Raw genomic sequence first — 23,623 nt, 5'->3', positions numbered from 1 at the left:
AAGGCGAAAACTGCCATGGAGGTAAACACGATAAAGTTCGCCTGACAGTAATGTTAGGTAAGAATGTGGATGGTTCCGAAAAAATTAAACTGTTTGCGATTGGCAAACCCAAAAAACCTCGGTGTTTTAAAAACATAAAACACTGCCACAAACTACAGTGCCAACAAAAAAGTGTAAATGACGTCGGAATTATTCAAGAAGCAATTACATTGCCTTTATGCAAGAATGGGTATTCATAACAGAAAAATTCTCCTGTTAGTGGATTGTTGCCCTGTGCATCCCAGAAATGAGCCTATGTAATGTGCAATTAGAGTTTCTACCACCAAACTGCACAAGCAAATTACACCCTTTGGATTTGGGTATTATCCATGCCTTGAAAACGCACTATAGGAAGGCGATTGTGCAAATGGCATTAACTTTGATGGAAGTTGGGAAATACCCAGCCTCCTTTAAAGTGCTAATTTTTATGCTTTGCATTATATTGCAAAGGCATGGACAGAAGTTATGCTTCCGAATAGCGGGATTCATTGAAGCCAACAACTGAAATGGATCTGATGCACCAGATGCGAGTGTTAGTGGCAACGGTGAAAAACTGCTTGCTTCATCATGGGAAAAGCTGCAGGTCCAGCATCCGGTTCACGATTTCTTACACACTGACGACGATGTTGTCATTGTGGAAAGTGTTTCTGTTCATGATGTGATCGACTTTCACGCACAAGAAAACACAGAAAGTGGCAGAGACAGTGATGAGGACAATGAGGTTCCCTCACTTGCAGTTGTTAATGCAGCAGTGGAAACAATTAAAAAATATATATTTCAGCTGCAGAAAAGTTTTCATTGTGTTTATGAACTCGAAAATCACAATGAAAAAATTCACCAGAAAAAATTATAACTATCTACAATTTTGGATTTTTTGCTAAAAAGTAGTAACTACTGTACCCACTTGTTCACGTCACATTTATAGACCAACCAAACTAAAGGTCAGTATAATAAATATAAACGGCATATTAAGTTTTGTAGATGTGTGCTTAAAATGCTTAAGTGTAGTATGGTTTCCTTCCCTGTAATCTTGGTTGTGGTACAGGCCGATCTCTATTGTAACCCCGATGTCTACATCGATTTGAAAGTGTCAATTTGTCTGGGAGCTAACTAAGCGAGTGAGTTTGAAATAAAGGCTGCAGTGACAGACTAATCTGTAGTGTATTGCCATATTTAACGCACTCTGAAAATTTCACACACCTATATACGCAGAATCAAAAACAGCATGATAAGTGGCCAGTACTGTATACATCAGCTGACATCACTTTCGCAGGAAAGTTACACTGAAAATGGAGTTTAGAGAGATCTTTAATGGCGTATACTCTTGACCCGCACTTTTCATATGCATGAAGTATAAATACTAAAACTGCCATTTGCATCACTTCAGCTTTGCAAGCACATAAATCAACGTGATGGCTGCATGGTATGCATTATTTTTAATGCGATTTGTTGTGCTAAAGTGTTGATGAATGTTATGTCACCTGCTAAACATAGCACTAAATTCAGGTTACCCTTTATTAAATTATAAACATTCCTTGACGAGTATTTTGTTGCCTATTATCTACATATATCATACAAAACTATGAAAATGGAAAGGTGGTCCCATACATAACCAATAAAACTTAAAAAAGCATTTCCCACATTTTACATTTTCCCGCACTTTACGCCATTTTTTTTCAAGACCCTTGAAAAGTGTAAAAGTAGGGTTTTACTGTACTTCAGAAGCATACATCACTTCTGCATACAAGTAGGTTATAAGGGACAGTCAAATGAAAATGAGACAGGTGAAGAAAAATAAGTACACTATTTGTAATTTCAAAAGTAATTGTTGTAACTGTTAATACATTTATCCCACTGTGATACAATTGGTCAATGCCTTCATGGAAGAAGGTTTGCAGTTGCCCATGGATACGTGATTGTATGTACCTAGGCATGCACCTCTTCGTTTGAAGCAAATCAGGGCCACGAATGTCTTCCTTCAGGACTCCAAAAATATGGAAATATCATGGTGACAGATCAGAATTGTATGAAGAAGGTTTAAAGGACTTCTCAGCGAAATTTCTACAGTGTAGGCTAAACAACCTTGGCAATGTAAGCAGGCATTATCCTGCAACAGAATGATTCAGTCCATCGACATTCCTGGGCATTCGAACTCTATGGCACACTTCAATTTTTACGAAGTGTCTACATCCTACTGAGAGTTAATTGTGGTGCTGTGTTAGAGAAAGTCAATGAGCAGTGAGCCCCTGCCAACAACGAAAAATGTCATCATGACTTTCCCAGAGTTAGAGTCCCGAATGTTCCCCATCCCCATGCAAGTGCCATATTTTTGGAGCCCTGCAGGAAGACATTTGTGGCTGGCAATTTGCTTCAAACAAAGAGATACGCACCTGGGTACAATCACAGTTCTATAGGCAAGTGCAAATATTCTTCCATGAAGGCACTGACCACGTTGTCTTTCAGTGGGATAAATGTGTGTGTGATGGTGATTACTTTTGAAATAATAAACAGTTTACTTACTTTTTTCCATCTGTTTCGTTTACATTTGCCTGCCCCTCTTACATATCCGATATGTTTGCACCTGGACGTAAGATATGGTAAGATATATCCACTAGCATCTAAGCACAAAACGAAGTGTTCCAATAGCAAAGCTGAATAATGTGTGCATGATAAAACATAGTAATTACAACATCTGTACAACAAAATTACCAATGTACAAAATAATTACCTTTTATCTTGGCACACTCTAGAAGATATGGGAGGCTTTCAGCAGCAGCTGTTCTCACTCCATCATGAAAATAAAATTTCAGCATTGGTACCATGAGCCTCACTACTTCCTCCGCATAGTCCGCAAAACCTTCTTTTAGTTCACGGGCATAGCACACTAACATTTCACAAGCAGTGGCCTTATCTTCCAGACCTGAAACATAAAATATAATGATGTACCAACAATTCGCTTTGAACAAAACTGAATCATTCCCACAGTAATTTCTAACTGGATTTTTGTTTTCTTTCATAACCCTAACAAAGACTGTCACCAGGAAAGATAGCAATTACAATTTTATAAACTATGCAGAACCAATAGGTGCATACATAAAAACAAATCATATTCAAAATAAAAAAAGTTTGACTAAATCTGCATTTTCTTTCTTTGGATTTTGCAATTTGTTAGGTATCAAACCTACTCAGGCGACAAATTTAATTGTTTAAAGTCATTGTTATCACCATTGTTATCACCCCCCCCCCCCCTAAAAAAACTGATACAAAAAATTAGCCTACTAATACTGGTACATTTTTACATAATGAGAACCTTAACTCTAGTGCTCATTCCTTCACCGAAGACATACGATCATTGCACCTGCAGGCATGATTTCACACTTGCAGGTCCTTGAATATCACCCTGCGAAGGCACTATTTCATTTAGCTTTTAGAAAAGAAGGAGATAATGCAGTACTCCACCTGTCAACAAAGCCATCATGAGCTTTATGTGAGTGAAGTCTCTCCTCTTTGACTGCAATATAAACAGTTCTTATCATCAAAGGGTTCTGACAGTACTAGATATCCATTGCCCTAGCAAGTAGTAAGGATAATGTATTCTGATAGGAGGATGATGAAAATAGTGACATTGATGAATGAAATACCAATAGTAAAGTTAACAGTTGTAGCGATGCAAGGGGTACCAAATTTGTTATAAAAGTCAGTAAATTACTCAACTGACAGTATTTTTCAGTAAAGGTATTTCGTTCATTCCAAACAAGTATCAATTCGTGAAGTCATCATCTAGACACAAGTTGACTGCAATTTGAAGACGTTTTAGCAAACTAATAGTTTCTTTCAGGCGATAAAATTTTACTGACTACGAAATATAAGTTCTTGAAAAGTTTATTCAGAATAGGAAATGTTAATTAGTAATTGCAGGCCATAATTTATCTGTTTAATATAAAGGTGTTTTGAATTTTGTGCACATGAAAAAGTGTGAATTTATGTGCGGCTTTTACTCTGAGACTAGTTATCACAGAGTGCAAAAAGTGCGCATGAACAGTTCGCTGACCTACACGGTGAATTTTATGTTTTGTGATTTTGACCCAAATGGAGACAAATCCAGTTTCATTTAGGTTTTACACGAGATAGACACATCACGTTATTACAATAGAGTTGTTAAGCAAATTTGGGAAAACTGAAACCTGCGCACTTGATTTGAAATACATTACACACTAGTACCTGATCGAGATGTCCAGTGAATCGTGAACAATAGTTGCAAACTTCTGAACGAAGTTGGAAATTAATTTTGAGACAAGTGCTGATTTTGACAAAAATGAACCGAAAGTTTATTCAAAATATCGAGGTTCTGTTTTAATTAAGATACACATCACCTTGTTGAGCATGTTGCATAGCAACACTGTAATGCAGATTAATTAATTCATTAAAACAATTTGCGACATAGTAAGTCTCATTACACATACAAACTGTTAAACGAAATTTGCTGACCGCATGAGAGTGATTTTATTTCCAGAAATGCCAATAAACCAACGATTTGAAAAGTTAAATTACTAACTGTTGTGTAACTTCATTGCTTGTCCCATGCCACTGCTGAACGTGTTGTATCGTGTCTCTTCACAAGAGATCTCAAGAAGCCAGGATAAACAAGAAACAGGAAGAAGATTAAAGAAGAGGCATCAGTATACAGTGACATCATAAAGACTGATTACAAGGCTGGCAGGACTGTGCAATTTACAACACGAAAATGTTGTTAATGAGAGTGACTATTAGGACACGTTTTTGTAAATGGGCAAGATGATAACTATTTTGCAGCGAGTCTTTCCCCCTTTCCTATAAAAATAAAGGGTGTAGCTTATCTATGGACAATATGGTTGTATTATAGCGAATGTGTGTGATTTGGAGTTAAATTCTCCATATTACATAATATGAGAGATGTATTTACAGAATGTAGTCATGAATTAACTTAGGAACATTTATGCAATTTCCATCTATAAGGAACTACGGTGCACAGCCAATTGTGTATGTAAAAGTGCAGTATTTACATCAGACTATCTAATTTTAAAAGACTTTTATGACTTACCAGATGTACGGATACCAAAGTTCTGCTGTTCACCAAGGTAAACAAACTGCCAATCAATATCACTCTCAATGCCCTGCATATCTTCATTATCCAACAACGCTACCTCTGGTTTCATGCCAGCAGTCTTCATAACAGGACCCATTACAAGTGGCAAGTACTGTTCAAACTGTTTTCCTGCAAAATAATCAAGAGTGTTTTGTTGAACACAATATTTAAAAGCTGTCAAATGCAGGAGTAACTCGTAAATTACCATATTCCCAAGATGAGTTACCACAGTTACGATTCAACATCAATTTTAATTTGTCCTCTGAACTTCGACACTATTCACATTTGTGAATATCAAAAAGGTTTTATGATAATGGAAATTTCAGGATGGAAACAACACCCAAAACACGGGATGTGCAACCACTCATTTATCGTATTGCTGTGGCACATAGGTATACTCAATAAATCATAAATGACCCCTGGCTTTTCACTATTTGTTCTTCCCATGTTTTATAGTGGATTTTGTGTGTGTGTGTGTGTGTGTGTGTGTGTGTGTGTGTGTGTGTGAGAGAGAGAGAGAGAGAGAGAGAGAGAGAATATTGGTCACTGTGGAATCGAGAGAGAGAGAGAGAGAGAGAGAGAGAGAGAGAGACAGAATATTGGTCACTGGGGAATCGTGTATATCAGCACCCAGTCAGCTTCACAGTTGAACCTCACTACATTGCCAATACTGAGAATGGTTGCCTTCAATTACATGAAAGGTGTAAAGAAATTAGTAAATACAGCCACACAGCCTGTTTTCTCAACAAAAATGTAGAACCCATTCTCACAGCTCCCCCCCCCCCCCCCCCCCCCCCAAAAAAAAGAAGAAACTGCAGTCAAATAATTGTTTCAAGATAGCAAAAATAATCTCCCCCAAGAACCATGGACCTTGCCGTTGGTGGGGAGGCTTGTATGCCTCAGCGATACAGATAGCCGTACCGTAGGTGTAACCACAATGGAGGGGTATCTGTTGAGAGGCCAAACGTGTGGTTCCTGAAGAGAGGCAGCAGCCTTTTCAGTAGTTGCAGGGGCAATAGTCTCGATGATTGACTGATCTGGCCTTGTAACAATAACCAAAACGGTCTTGCTGTGCTGGTTCTGCGAACGGCTGAAAGCAAGGGGAAACTACAGCCATAATTTTTCCTGGGGGCATGCAGCTTTACTGTATGGTTAAATGATGATGGTGTCCTCTTGGGTAAAATATTCCCCCATTCGGATCTCCGGGCGGGGATCGTTATCAGGAGAAAGAAAACTTGGGTTCTACGGATCGGAGCATGGAATGTCAGATCCCTTAAACGAGCAGGTAGGTTAGAAAATTTAAAAAGGGAAATGGATAGGTTAAAGTTAGATATAGTAGGAATTAGTGAAGTTCGCTGGCAGGAGGAACAAGACTTTTGGTCAGGCGAATACAGGGTTATAAATACAAAATCAAACAGGGGTAATGCAGGAGTCGGTTCAATAATGAATAAAAAAAATAGGAGTGCGGGTAAGCTATTACAAACAGCATAGTGAATGCATTACTGTGGCCAAGATAGACACGAAGCCCACGCCTACTACAGTAGGACAAGTTTATATGCCAACTAGCTCTGCAGATGACGAAGAAATTGAAGAAATTGAAGAAATGTATGATGAAATAAAAGAAATTTTTCAGAGAGCGAAGGGAGATGAAAATTTAATAATCATGGGTGACTGTAATTCGGTAGTAGGAAAAGGGAGAGAAGGAATCTTAGTAGGTGAATATGGATTGGGGCTAAGAAATGAAAGAGGAAGCCGCCTGATAGAATTTTGCACAGAGCACAACTTAATCATAGCTAACACTTGGTTCAAGAATCATAAAAGAAGGTTGTATACATGGAAGAAGCCTGGAGATACTGACAGGTTTCAGATAGATTATATAATGGTAAGATGGAGATTTACGAACCATGTTTTAAATTGTAAGGCATTTCCAGGGACAGATGTTGACTCTGACCACCATCTATTGGTTATGAAGAAACTACAAAAAGGTGCGAATTTAAGGAGATGGGACCTGGATAAACTGACTAAACCAGAGATTGTACAGAGTTTCAGGGAGAGCATAAGGGAACAATTGACAGGAATGTGGGAAAGAAGTACAGTAGAAGAAGAATGGGTAGCTTTGAGGGATGAAGTAGTGAAGGCAGCAGAGGATCTAGTAGGTAAAAAGACGAGGGCTAGTAGAAAGCCTTGGGTAACAGAAGAAATATTGAATTTAATTGATGAAAGGAGAAAATATAAAAATGCAGTAGATGAAACAGGCAAAAAAGAATAGAAATGTCTCAAAAATGAGATCGACAGGTAGTGTAAAATGTCTAAGCAGGGATGGCTAGAGGACAAATTTAAGGATGTAGAGCAGGGCTTAAGAACTGGCCGGTTTTGAGCGCGAGTACTCGCGTCTGCTCAGGCACGTGCTCACGAGCAGCTGCAAGGTCGCGGAGTAGGGAGGGAGGGGAAATGCGCGCGCACGTTTGAATAGGGCCGCAGCGTGCCTATTGAATTCGCGCCGACTGTGTAACGTTTGAAGTACTACGATCAGCTCTTAACAGTCACTTCGCTGGTTAAGAATCATGTGAAGTGTAACCCCAACCAAGCTTTCGCAATTCAACCCCCATTGGGAGGAATTTTATCTGTTTACTGAAAAAGATGGTGTTGCAAAATGTTTAGTATGTCACAAAATGCTGAATTCTTTTACGAAATTTAATTTGCAGCGACATTATATGTCGTACCACGCGAAAGACTATGGACGTGGAAAATGTGATTGACCAGATCGTGCACAGGAAGTTATTAAACTTAAAAGGAAGCTATCCGAAAAAGATCTGGACGACGAAGAAAAATCAACTGAGGCAGCTCTCATAGTGGGTTACAAAATTGCTTTGCTTTTAGCAAAATCCCTGCACCCCTTAACTGATGGCGATTTAATAAAAGAATGTTTGGTAGTTGCAGCGGAACATTTGTGTCCATCTCAAGTTGAACAGTTTCGGATTGTGCCATTATCTAACATGACCATTATGCGTCGCATACAGGACATGGCAGACGACGTCCAGAGCCAGCTTGCAAATATCTGTAAAGATTTTATGGCGTATTCTCTAGCTGTGGACGAAGATATCACTGGAACAGCGCAGCTTGCCATATTTATTAGAGGTGTTAATAGAGATCTTTGGGTGAGGGAGGAGCTCCTCGATGTAGTAGCCATGAAGAACACTACAACCGGAGGTGATATTTTAAGTAGTGTTGAAGAAAGTGTTGAAAATATAGGATTCTTTAGTTTCAGTGTCTACAGATGGTAGAGGCATACACTAAGCTAATAAAATTATGTGGCACGTGTACATTCTCCTTTATTTGTTTCATTTGTCGCACTAATAATTCGTGAGTGAGATCCCTGCAGGTGGCCGCGGATTTACATCGACTGGCGGCAGCTGTTGTGTACCCCACGTGACTCTCCCCACTCTCCGGTCTGGTCCGATAGTGGGGGTAGCGTGCTCGCGCTGCTCCGTGCTCGCGCCTTCCTGCTCACAGCTTGCTCCGCGAGCACGTATGTTGTGAAGCCCTGATGTAGAGGCTTATCTCACTAGGGGTAAAATAGATACTGCCTAAAGGAAAATTAAAGAGACCTTTGGAGAAAAGAGAACCATTTGCATGAATATCAAGAGCTCAGATGGAAACCCAGTTCTAAGCAAAGAAGGGAAAGCAGAAAGGTGGAAGGAGTATATAGAGGGTCTATACAAGGACGATGTACTTGAGGACAATATTATGGAAATGGAAGAGGATGTAGATGAAGATGAAATGGGAGATACGATACTGCGTAAAGAGTTTGACAGAGCACTGAAAGATCTGAGTCGAAACAAGGCCCCGGGGGTAGACAACATTCCATTAGAACTACTGATGGCCTTGGGAGAGCCAGTCCTGACAAAACTCTACCAGGTGAAATACCCTCAGACTTTAAGAAGAATATAATAATTCCAATTCCAAAGAAAGCAGGTGCTGACATGTGAAAATTACCGAACAATCAGTTTAATAAGTAACGGATGCAAAAAACTAACACGAATTCTTTACAGACGAATGGAAAAACAGGTAGAAGCCGACCTCGGGGAAGATCAGTTTGGATTCCGTAGAAACATTGAAACACCTGAGGCAATACTGACCCTACGACTTATCTTAGAAGCTAGATTAAGGAAAGGCAAAGCTACGTTTCTAGCATTTGTAGACTTAGAGAAAGCTTTTGACAATGTTGACTGGAATACTCTCTTTCAAATTCTGAAGGTAGCAGGGGTAAAATACAGGGAGCGAAAGGCTATTTACGATTTGTACAGAAACCAGATGGCAGTTATAAGAGTTGAAGGGCATGAAAGGGAAGCAGTGGTTGGGAAGGGAGTGAGACAGGGTTGTAGCCTATCCCCGATGTTATTCAATCTGCATATTGAGCAAACAGTGAAGGAAACAAAGAAAAAATTCGGAGTAGGTATTAAAATCCATGGAGAAGAAATAAAAATTTTGAGGTTCACCAATGACATTGTAATTCTGTCAGAGACAGCAAAGGACTTGGAAGAGCAGTTGATTGGAATGGATAGTGTCTTGAAAGGAGGATATAAGATAAACATCAGCAAAAGCAAAACGAGGATAATGTAATGTAGTTGAATTAAGTCAGGTGATGCTGAGGGAATTAGATTAGGAAATGAGACACTTAAAGTAGTAAAGGAGTTTTGCTATTTGGGGAGCAAAATAACTGATGATGGTCGAAGTAGAGAGGGTATAAAATGTAGACTGGCAATGGCAAGGAAAGCATTTCTGAGGAAGAGAAATTTGTTAACATCGAGTATGGATTTAAGTGTCAGGAAGTCGTTTCTGAAAGTATTTGTATGGAGCGTAGCAATGTATGGAAGTGAAACATGGACGATAACTTGTTTGGACAAGAGGGGAATAGAAGCTTTCAAACTGTGGTGCTACAGAAGAATCCTGAAGATTAGATGGGTAGATCATATAACTAATGAGGAGGTATTGAATAGGATTGGGGAGAAGAGAAGTTTGTGGCGCAACTTGACTAGAAGAAGGGATCGGTTGGTAGGACACGTTCTGAGGCATCAAGGGATCACCAATTTAGTATTGGAGGGCTGAGTGGAGGGTAAAAATCGTAGAGGGAGACCAAGAGATGAATACACTAAACAGATTCAGAAGGATGTAGGTTGCAGTAGGTACTGGGAGATGATGAAGCTTGCATAGGATAGCGTAGCATGGAGAGCTGCATCAAACCAGTCTCAGGACTGAAGACCACAACAACAACAGCAAAAATAAGGGTAAGCCATCAATTAGCTGACAAATAATGAGCATATTTCTCTTGTTTTACTGTACTGCTCTTTAATACAATACAGTTCCACACTGTCGCCTGATAAATGAAGGGCCTACTGAATATCAGACCAGCTGTGTGGCTGGATTGATGAGTTTTTAGCAAACAGAACACAGCATGTTGTTCTCAATGGAGAGACGTCTACAGACATTAAAGTAACCTCTGGCGTGCCACAGGGGAGTGTTATGGGACCATTGCTTTTCACAATATATATAAATGACCTAGTAGATAGTGTCAGAAGTTCCACGCGGCTTTTTGCGGATGATGCTGTAGTATACAGAGAAGTTGCAGCATTAGAAAATTGCATCGAAATGCAGGAAGATCTGCAGCGGATAGGCACTTGGTGCATGGAGTGGCAACTGACCCTTAACATAGACAAATGTAATGTATTGCGAATACATAGAAAGAAGGATCCTTTATTGTAAGATTATATGATAGCGGAACAAACACTAGTAGTAGTTACTTCTGTAAAATATCTGGGAGTATGCGTGCGGAACGATTTGAAGTGGAATGATCATATAAAATTAATTGTTGGTACGGTGGGTGCCAGGTTGAGATTCATTGGCAGAGTCCTTAGAAAATGTAGTCCATCAACAAAGGAGGTGGCTTATGAAACACTCGTTCGACCTATACTTGAATATTGCTCATCAGTGTGGGATCCGTATCAGGTCGGGTTGATGGAGGGGATGGAAAAGATCCAAAGAAGAGCGGCGTGTTTCGTCACAGGGTTATTTGTTAAGCGTGATAGCGTTACGGAGATGTTTACCTAACTCCAGTGGCAGACTCTGCAAGAGAGGCGCTCTGCATCGCAGTGTAGCTTGTTATCCGGGTTTTGAGAGGGTGCGTTTCTGGATGAGGTATTGAATATATTGCTTCCCCCTACTTATACCTCCCGAGGAGATCACGAATGTAATATTAGAGAGATTCGAGCGCGCACGGAGGCTTTCCGGCAGTCGTTCTTCCCGCGAACCATGCGCGACTGGAACAGGAAAGGGAGGTAATGACAGTGGCACGTAAAGTGCCCTCCGCCACACACCATTGGGTGGCTTGCGGAGTATAAATGTAGATGTCGAATCTACATGATAAGCGAACGCTATGACACTACCTTGTGACTTCTACGAGTTACTATTAAGTGTAATTATAAATACAAAGACTTACGTTGCAAGTGCATGAACATTTTATTCTTCTCAATTATCCACTGAAGCGTGAAGTAATTATCTTTCTCTATCGACAACTGCATCACCTATCCTGCATTAGTAAGTAAGCAAAATAAGCTGCCATCTACTTTTCATCCATCAAGTTGTCAGTGTTTCATCATTTCACTGATCTGTGTACTTGTACGGACAACTCTGATAACCAAATGGCCTTCATACCAATATCATGAATCATTCTGGAATTAATGTAAAATGTTTTGAGGGCACTGCAGAAGACATAATCAAATGGACTCATTCAAAATTTGGTATCATGTTTACCAAACATGTGTTCTGTATTTTAACATCTTGCTCAACAATCGATCATATAAATAGAATGCAGAAGGTTCTTTATTCTCTAATTTTCTGAGAACATTCTCAGGTCCGCATGAATAAAATGAGTCTGAGAATATACTTCACCTGAGAATGTTCTCAATTTGAGTAACAGCATGGGGGAAGTTGATCAATGTGAAACACATTCACTGGTTCTGTATGAATAAAACTAGAGAAGTTTCTCGTAAGTGGAGAGGACTACCTGTATTTGAAGAGAGCTCTGTAGCATACTTCAAGCTGTTTTAAGTTCTGTTGAGGTTTTACCCAGAGCTGTTTTAAGTCCTGTTGAGGTTTTACCCAAATTTTTAAGTAAAAAAATTTATGTTGCTCTGAAGGTAAAAAAGGTATACATAGAAGACAGGTATATGCCAGACAACTGTATCAGTGATATCTTCAGGCATTCCTCATCATGTTACCAGAAAAACACCTTTGTGGATTTGACTTCCTAGAAGTGTAGGAGAACTAGAAATAGTAAAAGCCATGTGGCAATCAACGAGTCAGTTTACAAGTGAAGTGGGGAACCTCAACTGCCCTCACATATCAATGATGAAATCTTCTGTAGATGGAGACGAACATATGAACTGAAAGAGTTTTTCCAGTATCAATGTGCAGGCAACATTTGATTTTAATAAAATGTCTGCTAGAGTTGATGTGTCATGGTGTGGGTGTGTACATGATGTTACGATATGAAGAAACTGTGATGTATGCCAGATACAAAGAGAGAACCAATGTAATGTTTTACTTTTAGGAAGTGAAGAGTATGACACTGCACGATGGTAACTAACACCATTTCAGAATCTACAAACACCTGATGAGGGCCTACAACAGACTTCAATAAAACAAAAGGTAGCTGTTCTGGAAAATTTTGTGTGTGTGGGGGGGGGGGGGGGGGGGGGGGGGGGGATGATTATTTTATTAAATAACTACAGTGACAGCAAGATTCAACTAACTTCTATATGGATGAGAGTTATGTCAGTGGAGGTTTTCCACTGACACCACAGAAACAAAGCATTCAGCTGCATGTTTAAAGTGTGTAGTTTACAACTGTAAACAGCTGCTTTATGACATTATACTGTCTTAAGTTTTGAAATTTTGAAAGGAACCCTTATCAGTAACTAGTTCCAAATGAAGTACATCTCAGGAATCCATACACTATCTCCCAACATTGCTGAAATACTGAGATACTGTTTCTATATTGCTTTGGTTCTTTCATCCTACACCAGTCCTATTTAAGATGTTAGAAATAAGGAGGCGAATCAGAAAAAGTAATAACTGGTTAATTACAAACCTAGTGGTCTACTTCTCATAACGAAACCACACAGGCGACTACATAATACTTTACGCACCAAGATGACCATAATATGTCATACTTGCTTAAAATTATCTTAAGTTAGAAATCTCTGACAGAGTTATGGTTTTGAGTAGACATATTTTTAAGGTTTTGTTTGCATAACATTTTCATCTAACTTCAATAACAAAAAAGTATTCCAGGTTTCGAAAATTCAGTAATATCACGAAATCCATTTTCATAAGCTTCCTATATATTGGAGTCAATTTGTTGCCACACATGAAACTAAAATCTGAACCTAGTGCACCTCTTCCAGAACACATTGATGCCCATTCCATATTTATACAATGAATAGTTTGTCTGTTTAAGCAATCTGAACGAAATATGAGATTACGCGTATATTCCGTGCTGGACATGGCATGCAACATACACCGAGAACTTTGTCAAGAAAGAGTGAGAAAGAACAGGTGTGTACTGGGTGATGAAGTAGGCGCTCCTTTGTAGCTGGTTCTCAAGGATGGTGGCAGGTTTGGGCATGTATGGGCATATAGCACAGGAAAGCTGTTGGTGGACTAGGTATGGTGGGGTAGTGCTTGTCTGAAGGTCTACACCGTACTGGGCAAGGGAGTTTTTGTCATTGCAGATACGCTCTCCCAAGGTGGTCAGGTTGATGGCAGCAATTTTTTGGTGTGGAGTGGATGGCAGCTGTCAAAACGCAGGTGTGGTTGGTGGGTTTGATATGTACATAGGAGTGCATGGAGGCATCAGAGAGCAGATGGTCAGCATCTATAAAAGTGGTGTGCTGTGTTGAGGGGGACCAGGTAAAGCAGATAGAGAGAAAATGCTGAGCTTGTGAAGGAATAAGAAAATGGTGTCTTGGCCCTGCCACAGGGACCTGCCGAATCCACCCACCCACTGTGCACTTCCTATTCCAGTCCTTTCACAAGCTTATCTAACACCACCGGAGGCTGGGCCTCCTGTGAAAGCAGCCATGTCATGTACCAGCTCTGCTGCAATAATGGCACAGGTTTTTACATTGGAATGGGTATCAACCACATGTCCACCAGAATGAACAGTCTGCCAAACTGTAGCCAAGGTTGAAGAGGACCACCCTGTGCCAAAAATGTAAGTGAACATAAAATGTCTGACTGCTATGTGTGTCTCACAACTAGGCCACCCGAATCCTCTCCTCCACCACTAGCTTTTCTTAACTGCACAGATGGGAGTTATTCCTACAACACATCCTCCACTTCCAAAAGCATCCTGACCTCAACCCTACACTCAACTATTTCTGCCCCTTCTGTCCTACCACCACCTCCCCTCACCCATTGGCACTGCCACTGCCCCCACCAGTCTTTTCCCCTCTCTGGTCCTCTCCTTTCCAGCTCCATTTTCCCTTCTTTCCTCCCCTACAGCCTCCCAACACTGTGCCAGGCAGCCTTGTTCTGCCGCCTACTAGTCTCAGCCAGGCAACCCCCCCCCCCCCCCCCCCCCAATCTCAATCTGTATCCCTCTCCCTTCCCTGCCCCAATCCCGATGCTGCTTTAGTTCAACACAAATTTTGCAGTTTGTCTTGAGCAGCCGGAGATTTGCACGAGATGTTCCTACTTGTGTGGATGTATGCGCATTTTCCTTTCTTTTCTGAATATGGCTTTGGCTACGTGTAACAGTTTTTTCATTGTGCCCGTCTGCAACTCAATTTGTCTACGAATTTTTGTTCACTTAAAACTGAGCACTTTCTCAGGGAATGTCCTTTTGCTCTGAGAATGTTCTCCACAGTATGTTGTTTTTTCTTCGTGCTACACAATGTGTACATTCATTTTCTAACACAAGGATCTACTAGATTGTGAAGAACACAAAATGGTAAGGTACATGACAAGGTTATAGCAGCTTGCAACAGAATAAATGAGTTTTCCAAGTGGATTAACTATCACAGTAAAATATTGACAGACACTAACCTAATATTTTGCATATTCTTGCCCAAGCAGATATCAGGTACGATGTCTGTGGATCATCATCTGCCAATTCACCAGTTGTCTGAGTTTTTAAAAGTAGGTCCATTACTTCACTGGCGTCTCGCATAAACTGCAAAACAAAAGTTTCTACAGCAAGGATGTATTAAGTAAATATTGTAGGAAACTGAAAACTTACTTGGCCAACAATGAATGAGGAAAAGCGAAATCAAATTGACAAAAAACACAAAAAGGCATAGATTAAATCTTTTAACAACAGAGAAGGAGAAAAAAACAATCTTTATAACGTGGATAATAAAGTCTAGGGCAGGAGAGGTAATCAGTACAAATAAAATTGTACATTAGTAAGAAGATATGCACAATAATTGAGACTTGAGCTTAGCTCTGCAGAAATTAAGAGTGTTCAGATGAAAGGCAAAGGAAAGTCTCCACCCCCCAAAAAAAGTGAAGAGGTATGGAGTAGAGACAATGAAGTATAATTATCTCAAATGGTTGGTTAGTGGAATCCAATCAGAGACACCATATTTCAGAAGTGCAGGTATTTGAAGTAGTTATTAACCCTTTAATGCCTACAAATATGCTTGCTGCATTCCGTGAAAAGTGTGGCTTTGTAATCACCTTCTGCACTGAATATTCCTGGAGCACTGGGTGTGACGATTTTGTCTGCCGCTCTGGATTTCACCGCCCCCAACAGAAAATAAACACAGTTACTCAAACAACTTCAGTTTTTCACTTTGAAACTCCGCCAGAAATGAAACACTGCATAAATACACAAATATTGTCTGACGTCTAAGAATCACACCTTTACTAGAGTTTTTAGTAGGACGTTAGAAACCTGGTGTCCTTCCATGATTACTCTTATGAACCTGCTGTCCTGCATATATTAGGAACTGTAATAACTCAAGGAAACAATGACTATCAGTGACAGCTCTCTAATACATCAGCAGTCATTGGGAACCACAGAATTAACTTCTTCACTCGATTCTGTTTACGAATTGTCAGCAATGTTGTCGAGTGGACATGTGGGCCACTAGTGAAATACCTATCGGCTTTTAAGAAAACTATTTGGCAAGATTTGATTCTTTCACATCTTACTGTATGATATCTTTGCTCGATAAACGACTGAATTCCTTTTAGTTATTCATCTTAGTTACTGTGCAGCATACAATGAAGTGAAGCATTCCACAATATTTAGAAATCATTGCGCAGACTTTGTTATGGGTTGTTTCAGTTAACTGATTGCTGTGTATGAAATGTAGCCAACATAGTGAAATTCTACTTTAAGCTGAGAACAGAGCAATGATTATATTTAGACATGCACATGTGCACCTGTGTGTGGTCAAGCATGCACGCCATTTTATATGCTGTCTAAAGAGGCTATAGTGCACCACACACACACAAATTTGTACCGTATTCACTGTGAGATATTCAGCTTTAATCAAAACCTGTTTGTTGTTTGTCACAGGATGTAATCACTAAGTAAGTAAATTTTTTAGCACCCTGGGACAATAGCAGCAATGCACGTTAACACATCCAGAGCAGTCAAAGGGTTAAAATTATTTATGCCAAGACTGGATATTTGAGTGCAAGAGTGGGACCACACACAACACAATCTTTGGTCATATTTCATGGTATGTCCAGGAACTGACTGCATGGTCTCAGAGTACACAGTTTGCAGTTATTCATTCAGCCTGAGCTAAATTTATCATAGTAAATCCCATTTTTAAAACCTCTCTATGGGCTTATGTTTTTTCCTACATGGACATGTTCCTTTATTGGGGGTTCACTCAATTACACTGAAGGAGTGACCAAGAATCAGAAATGAAACATTCTGCTGTCATAAGTACATTATAATCAGTAGCTGAAAACCGTAAATAGCTTAGCATGAACTCAATGATTTAGACTTTTTAAGTCACATGCAAAATCTGGTGCCTTGATTTTGATTCATTTAAAAGAAATTAATCTGAAAAGAAAACACTGACTTTGCTCAAATACCGTTTCATCCTGTTCACAGAGCTTCACACAGCTCACTTACATCCACATGGTTATTGGAAGTCGGGGTTTTCATCATACTAATAACCCTGAAGTGACTCACTTGGCAGAAACATATGACTTTCCACACTTAAAAACGTAAACAACTGTTTTCTACTGCAATGACTGCTGTGCCACAGAGAGCATTTAGAAAACATTTCAACATGTCACAGGATTCGTGGCAGCAACAGACACGTGCATAGCTGTATAATGTTAATTTTCATTACTGCCTTTCTCTTCAGTCACGAAACTGATGACCTATGCACACAGTTTCTTTGCATTTTGCTTTCACAGACTGAATTTCATCTCCCTGCTCAGATGTGCAGGTGATCTGTGCAATTATGAGAAAAAAGCCAATATAATGTTCCCCAGATGTGAAGCTGTGTTTTTTACTATCCAGTTATTCTTCACCTGCTCCAATTTTGCCATCTAAATCATTCAGTAATATTGCAAAAATTTCTGCAGTCATCCACTATAAAAAGTGAAGTGTACAGTAGTGTTTTTATGTTTTTCACACATCTAAAGCAGAACTTTTCAGTATCAGGCAACAGTGATGTCCATTTTTCTTATATTATTTTGCATTCAGCATATGTTCTTCACTAACATGAAGTATGTACATTGCAAAATACCTGATTTTCATTGAAATTGAAAATTGCATACCACTATGTTAGCTGCAACAGAATTTTTTTCTCCAATTTAAATGTATCATTCAATCTAGTCCAACATTTGATGTGATGAATCTTCAATCATGATCTTCAGCACAATTTCTACCTATTTGACAATACATTTCTGCCTATATGAAATATTCTAGTCCATCATTCTATTAAATCATTTTTGGGGGATCATTTTATTAAATCATTTTTGGAGAATGAATGTAAATACTTTGGATGACAATGCACAATTTTTTCCCTTCATGTGTACTGCAGAACATTTAGTTTCAGAGTGCCAGCATGGAAAGCCCTCTTTATTCAACAAACAGCTGAAAGAAGATTGTGGCAAATATTTTCTTGCCAACTTGAAGAGTTTAATGCTGTAATTATTTTTAACATTGTAATTTATGCTGGCTTTTGTTGAAAAGGAAGTTTTCTTCTCTTTATGTACATAAATACAAGTACACAAATCTACATTTGAAAAAAACACAACGTGGAAGTTCATTTTTAATGGATAAGGCTTCCTTTTCTTCAATTTATCATGCAGACATATTGTACATGGGATTAATGCCCTTTTAAGTGGTTTCTTTATTGAGTGATGAAGACTTAAGAGTAACTGAAATGTAAAATTATTCTGGCAATTTCACTGTAATCCAAAGTGCGAAAATTAAATCACTACTGACATTTCTTATGTTGCAGATCTTAAGAAATCTTATTTTTCAGTATCTCTAGAAGAAATTCCATATGCAAATTTTCACTTGTTACTTTATATGCTCAACTTCCATAACAATACAAGCATTAATGCAGTGATTTAACAAGTACTATTTACCTAGTTATAATGTAATAATGCACAATTCAATGGTAATGACAGATGAGTATGAGTATACATACAAATTTCTGTGTTGGGAACATTTTATAGCTGAAGGATGTTCACATTCTGAGCTGTGCAGGTTTCCATTTTCGACAGTAATGAATTATGTGAGCATGGTCCTACTTATTGAGATGATGATGATGATGATGGTGTGAAGGACATCCCAAAATTACAGCCACAGATTAAAACATAAAGTGAACAACACGGTATTGGACAATGGGAAATTAAAGGCCAGGGGTATGACAGAAGTGAGGGTATTTGTTGAATGCTGACCACAAGTTGGGTGGGGGGGAAAATGTTTGGAATTTCTGAAGTACCTTCGCATTTCTCCTCTATCCATTCCTGATTCATCATTTTGTACTTCATCAACCTCTCTTTTTTGAGATTTTTATTCCTTTATGCCTGCTTCATTTGCATTTAGTTGCCTTTTGTCAAAGTTCATTGTATCAAGTGCTAGCCAAAGATTTCTACTAGCCTTCACTTCTTGTCCATTTGATCCTTCACTATTTCATCTATCAAATTTAGCTATTGTCTTCTTTTGCATTCCTTTCTCTTGTTTCAGTCAAATGTTTCCTAGAATTCCAGTGATCCCTTTGCATCTCTCAGCTACCACTGATTCTTTCAACTGACCCTGGTCCCAACGCCTCAATTTCTTGTCTTTCTGCTTTTTTTCCAGATTTAATATACAGTTCACAACAAACAGATTAAGGTCACAGTCGACATCTTCACTTAAAAAAATTTGCTTTCAAAATTTTTCTTACCATCACATGATGATCTTGAACGCTTCTGCTGTCTACAGGTCTTTTCCTTGTAAACAGCATCCTTTTGAGATTCTTAAACCTAGTGTTAGTAATCATTTAACTGTGAAAACATGAACTAACTGTACATAGTAGGCAAGTAGTATTATTGTATCAGTGGCTTACCTTTTCAGGTCCAACAGCTAACCCAATTAAGCTTACACATTCAATGGCTTTGCCTCTGAGTGTCTTCAGCTCCTCAGAATTAGCATTCTGTATTATATACTTCAGGCACGGCATTAAACGATCATAATAAGCAACAAACTGTTCCTCTGACGTATCTGCAACTGATGCTATAGTTGTCACTATTTGCTCAAGAACCAATTTGGTCCCTTTCTCCACAAGCTATAATCAAACAAGTCACTTTAATAAATACCAAATTTTCATTAAGTAAAATATTAAGATAAGCATATCATTTCATTAACACTGACAGGTCACAAATTAATGTTAACAAAAACACAGACCACTTGAAACATAATAACAAATGAAACTTGACTGAAGCTGCTACTGCTCTATAGCACTTGAATAGGTTAAGAAAGGCAAACATACGTTTCTAGCATTTGTAGACTTAGAGAAAGCTTTTGACATCGTTGACTGGAATACTCTCTTTCAAATTCTGAAGATGGTCAAACACAGGTAGGGAAAGGCTATTTACAATTTCTACAGAAACCAGGCGGTAGTTATAAGAGTCGAGGGGCATGAAAGGGAAGCAGTGGTTGAGAAGGGAGTGAGACAGGGTTGTAGCCGACCCCCTATGTTAGTCAATCTGCATATTGAGCAAGAAATAAAAACTTTTGAGGTTCGGCGATGACATTGTAATTCTGTCAGACACAGCAAAGGACCTGGAAGAGCTTTTGAACATAATAGACAGAGGATAATGGAAGGTAGTCGAATTAAATCAGATGATGCTGAGAGGATTAGATTAGGAAATAAGACACTTAACCCTAGGACGCCCAAGCCTTTTTTTCTAACTTGGGGGGGGGGGGGGGGGGGTCGACGAGCCCGCAGGTATTAAATAAGTTTACCGACGAAAAATTACAACTTTCAAAATGGTTTATGTATTTTAACTAAGGCATCGGTTTATAAATGTCGTTAATTGTTATAAGTAATGGATTGAGTGAATAAAATATTGACATATTACAATACAAAATACAGATGTGTTCATATACAATAGACAACTCCTGAGTCCTCAACTTCAAGGCAAGACACACACTTCACAATTTTTTCTGAATGTGTGTTACACACATGTTTATGACACTGTCCACAATACTGTTTTGGTTTACTTAGATTGTTGTGCATCTGCTTCTTTGTTTTAGCTTCTCTTACACAAATATGGCACCGACCTTTCCCTGCAGAAGGCTAACGTGCTTCTATTGTCACTTCTTTGATTTTCTTTTGTAGAATAGTCAACATTGATTGAGCAATTTGGTTAGATAACCCTCTTGCATTGGCACTTCTTCCTTCTACCTGCAATTTCTCTAGTTCCATCCCAGCTTGCAGAAGATAAAAGTTTCCGTTTGTTGTGCTTCTTTTCATTCCATCTTGGATGTTGCTGGATAAATACGGTGGTTGCACTGATAGCACAAATGTCGATGAGAGAGTAAAATACAGATAGAGGCCATCTCCCTGTTCCCCTCTTGCAGGTGTACATACGCGCCATTTGATCAATGGTACCATTCCACCTTTAGTGGAATTATAATATGCATTTATCTCGGTTTTATTCTTCTCTCCTCCAACAGTACCTTTATCTTGGTGCATTGTTGACAACATCACTAAGCTTTTACTTGCTTTCGCTTTTGCTGTGTAGGACGCCAAAGTTACTGGAGGCCTACGTGTTGGGAACTGCACTAACTCTCTGCGAGTTTACAAGATAAATAACAGCTGACTGACATCAACAATCACTTCCTCTGAAAGTAAACCGATTGTTGTGAATATCAAGAATATCAACCAACAAGAAACTAACTTGCATTGATGTAGAGATGAGAAATACAAAATCCTACCAAGGGAAATTTTCTATAGCATGGAAGCCTAAGGGGGGGTTTGTTGGACCCATAATAAGTTTATTTTTTCTTTCAAAGCACGAATTTTCTATAAAATATATTGACACTAACGTTTCATAAAATAGCCAACAAACAATAACTCAAAGGAAATATATAGTATGAAATTTACTTGGGCAGAAGCAGGGGACATAAAAAAAATTGTGGGTTCAACGACCCCCCCCCCCCCCTTAGGCGACCTAGGGTTAAATTAGTAAATGAGTTTTGCTATTTGGGGATCAAAATAACTCATGATGGTTGGAGTAGAGAGGATATAAAATACAGACTGGCAATGGCAAGGTAACCATTACTGAAGAAGAGAAATTTGTTAACATCAAGTATAGATATAAGACCAGGAAGTCTTTTCTGAAAGTATTTGTATTGAGTGTAGCCATGTATGGAAGTGAAACACGGATGATAGTGTAGACAAGAAGAGAATAGAAGCTTTTGAAATGTGGTACTACAAAAGAATGCTGAAAATTAGATGGGTAGATCACATAACTAATGAGGTGGTTCTGAATAGAACTGAGGAGAAGAGCACATTGTGGCACAACTTGATTAGAAGAAGGGATCGGTTGGTAGGACATGTTCTGAGGCATCAACAGATCACCAATTTAGTACTGGTGGGACACAGGCTGGTACTTCCCAGGTAATTTACCGAAGTATTTAATTTATAAAGTGAGTTGCTATCCATTGCATCGGGGGGGGGGGGGGGGGGCTTCAAGTATTCTGTCAATTCATCATAACAACTTGTGTTGGCCACCAGTCCGCAGTTTAGTGAAAGATTAATGACACAATAAACTATTTCATTATAATTTAATCATTGGTAGTTGGGCATCTATGTTCAACCTAGTACGTATAAAGTGTTCTGACTAGTTGCCAGTAACTATTTTACTCTTTTTATGAGGGTCGGAACTTAAATAGTGGCAACTATATAGTCACAACCAATACAAAAGAGTTACATGTTTGCACCTGTTACTATCCTTCATAGTAGTCACCAGCTTTGTGTAGAACCCGCTGATAGCGATGTGGAAGGCATCCTATACTGTTAGAAGAGCTTGTTCTGTTGATGGAGCAAATGGAGCGGTCTACTGCCTGCCGGATCTCTGGAACTGTTCTGAAGCAAATGCCATGAAGTGGTTCCTTCATGTTCGGAATCAAATCAAAGTCACAAGGACTCAAGTTCGGGGAGTATGGTGGATGGGACAGTACTTCCCAGTCCCAACAACCAAACAGATCAGCCACAGCTTGCGCTGTATGCGCCCGTGCATTGTCTTGCAAAATGATGGGTGGGTTGCACAGAAAGTGTCGCCGCTTCTTTCCCAAAGCTGGTCACATGTGATGCTCCAAAAACAAACAGTAATACTGTGTATTGATGGTCTGCTGTGGAGGAACTTAATGCGTTAGGATAACACCATCACAGTTGTACACGAGAATCACCATAACTTAGACCGCTCCATTCGCGCCATGAACAGAATAGGCTCTGTTAATGATATACTATGCCTTCCACATTGCTAGCAATGCGTTCTACACAATGCTGGTGACTACTTTGAAGGTCAGTAACAGGTGCAAACACACAACTCTTTTGTATCGGTTGTGAATAAATAGGCCACCATTTAAGTTCCAACCCTCGTATATTAAAAGTAAAGCATCTGAACCTTAGGAAAGAAGTAGCCTACCTTTAGACTAACAGAGTGCCACAGATTTACAAGGTTAAGCAACTCAGTAGGTGCATCCACAGGAATTTTGCAATGGTATGTGCAAATAAATAAGTAAGTCACTAACATTCCTAAATTTAGAACAAATAGACCAGAAGATTAATAAACGTAATTTCAGAATTATTGAGGTTTTCGCCTATTTCAAAAATCAGCTCTTTAAACCAGATTGTGTTTGATGGTGGACACTTACTGTTTCTCTAGCACTATTCCCAAAGAGGAAATCCTGAACCAACT

General features: G+C 39.1%; 1 protein-coding gene across 1 annotated transcript in view; it reads right to left on the bottom strand.

Annotated features, from left to right (window-relative positions):
- Positions 1 to 23,623, bottom strand: part of LOC126458439 (importin-5) — a 177,550-nt gene that overhangs the window by 62,286 nt on the left and 91,641 nt on the right. The window contains exons 12-15 of the mRNA XM_050095494.1: positions 19,762 to 19,980; positions 15,272 to 15,398; positions 5,120 to 5,293; positions 2,768 to 2,959 (exon numbers count right to left, since the gene is read on the bottom strand). Of these exons, the coding sequence (XP_049951451.1) occupies positions 2,768 to 2,959; positions 5,120 to 5,293; positions 15,272 to 15,398; positions 19,762 to 19,980 (712 nt within the window). The remainder of the gene's footprint in view (positions 1 to 2,767; positions 2,960 to 5,119; positions 5,294 to 15,271; positions 15,399 to 19,761; positions 19,981 to 23,623) is intronic.

Source organism: Schistocerca serialis, chromosome 2 (genome assembly GCF_023864345.2).
Source record: "Schistocerca serialis cubense isolate TAMUIC-IGC-003099 chromosome 2, iqSchSeri2.2, whole genome shotgun sequence".
Classification (NCBI taxonomy): Eukaryota; Metazoa; Arthropoda; class Insecta; order Orthoptera; family Acrididae; genus Schistocerca; species Schistocerca serialis.
Note: the sequence above shows the minus strand (reverse complement) of the source record. Positions and strands in the feature narration are given on the sequence as shown.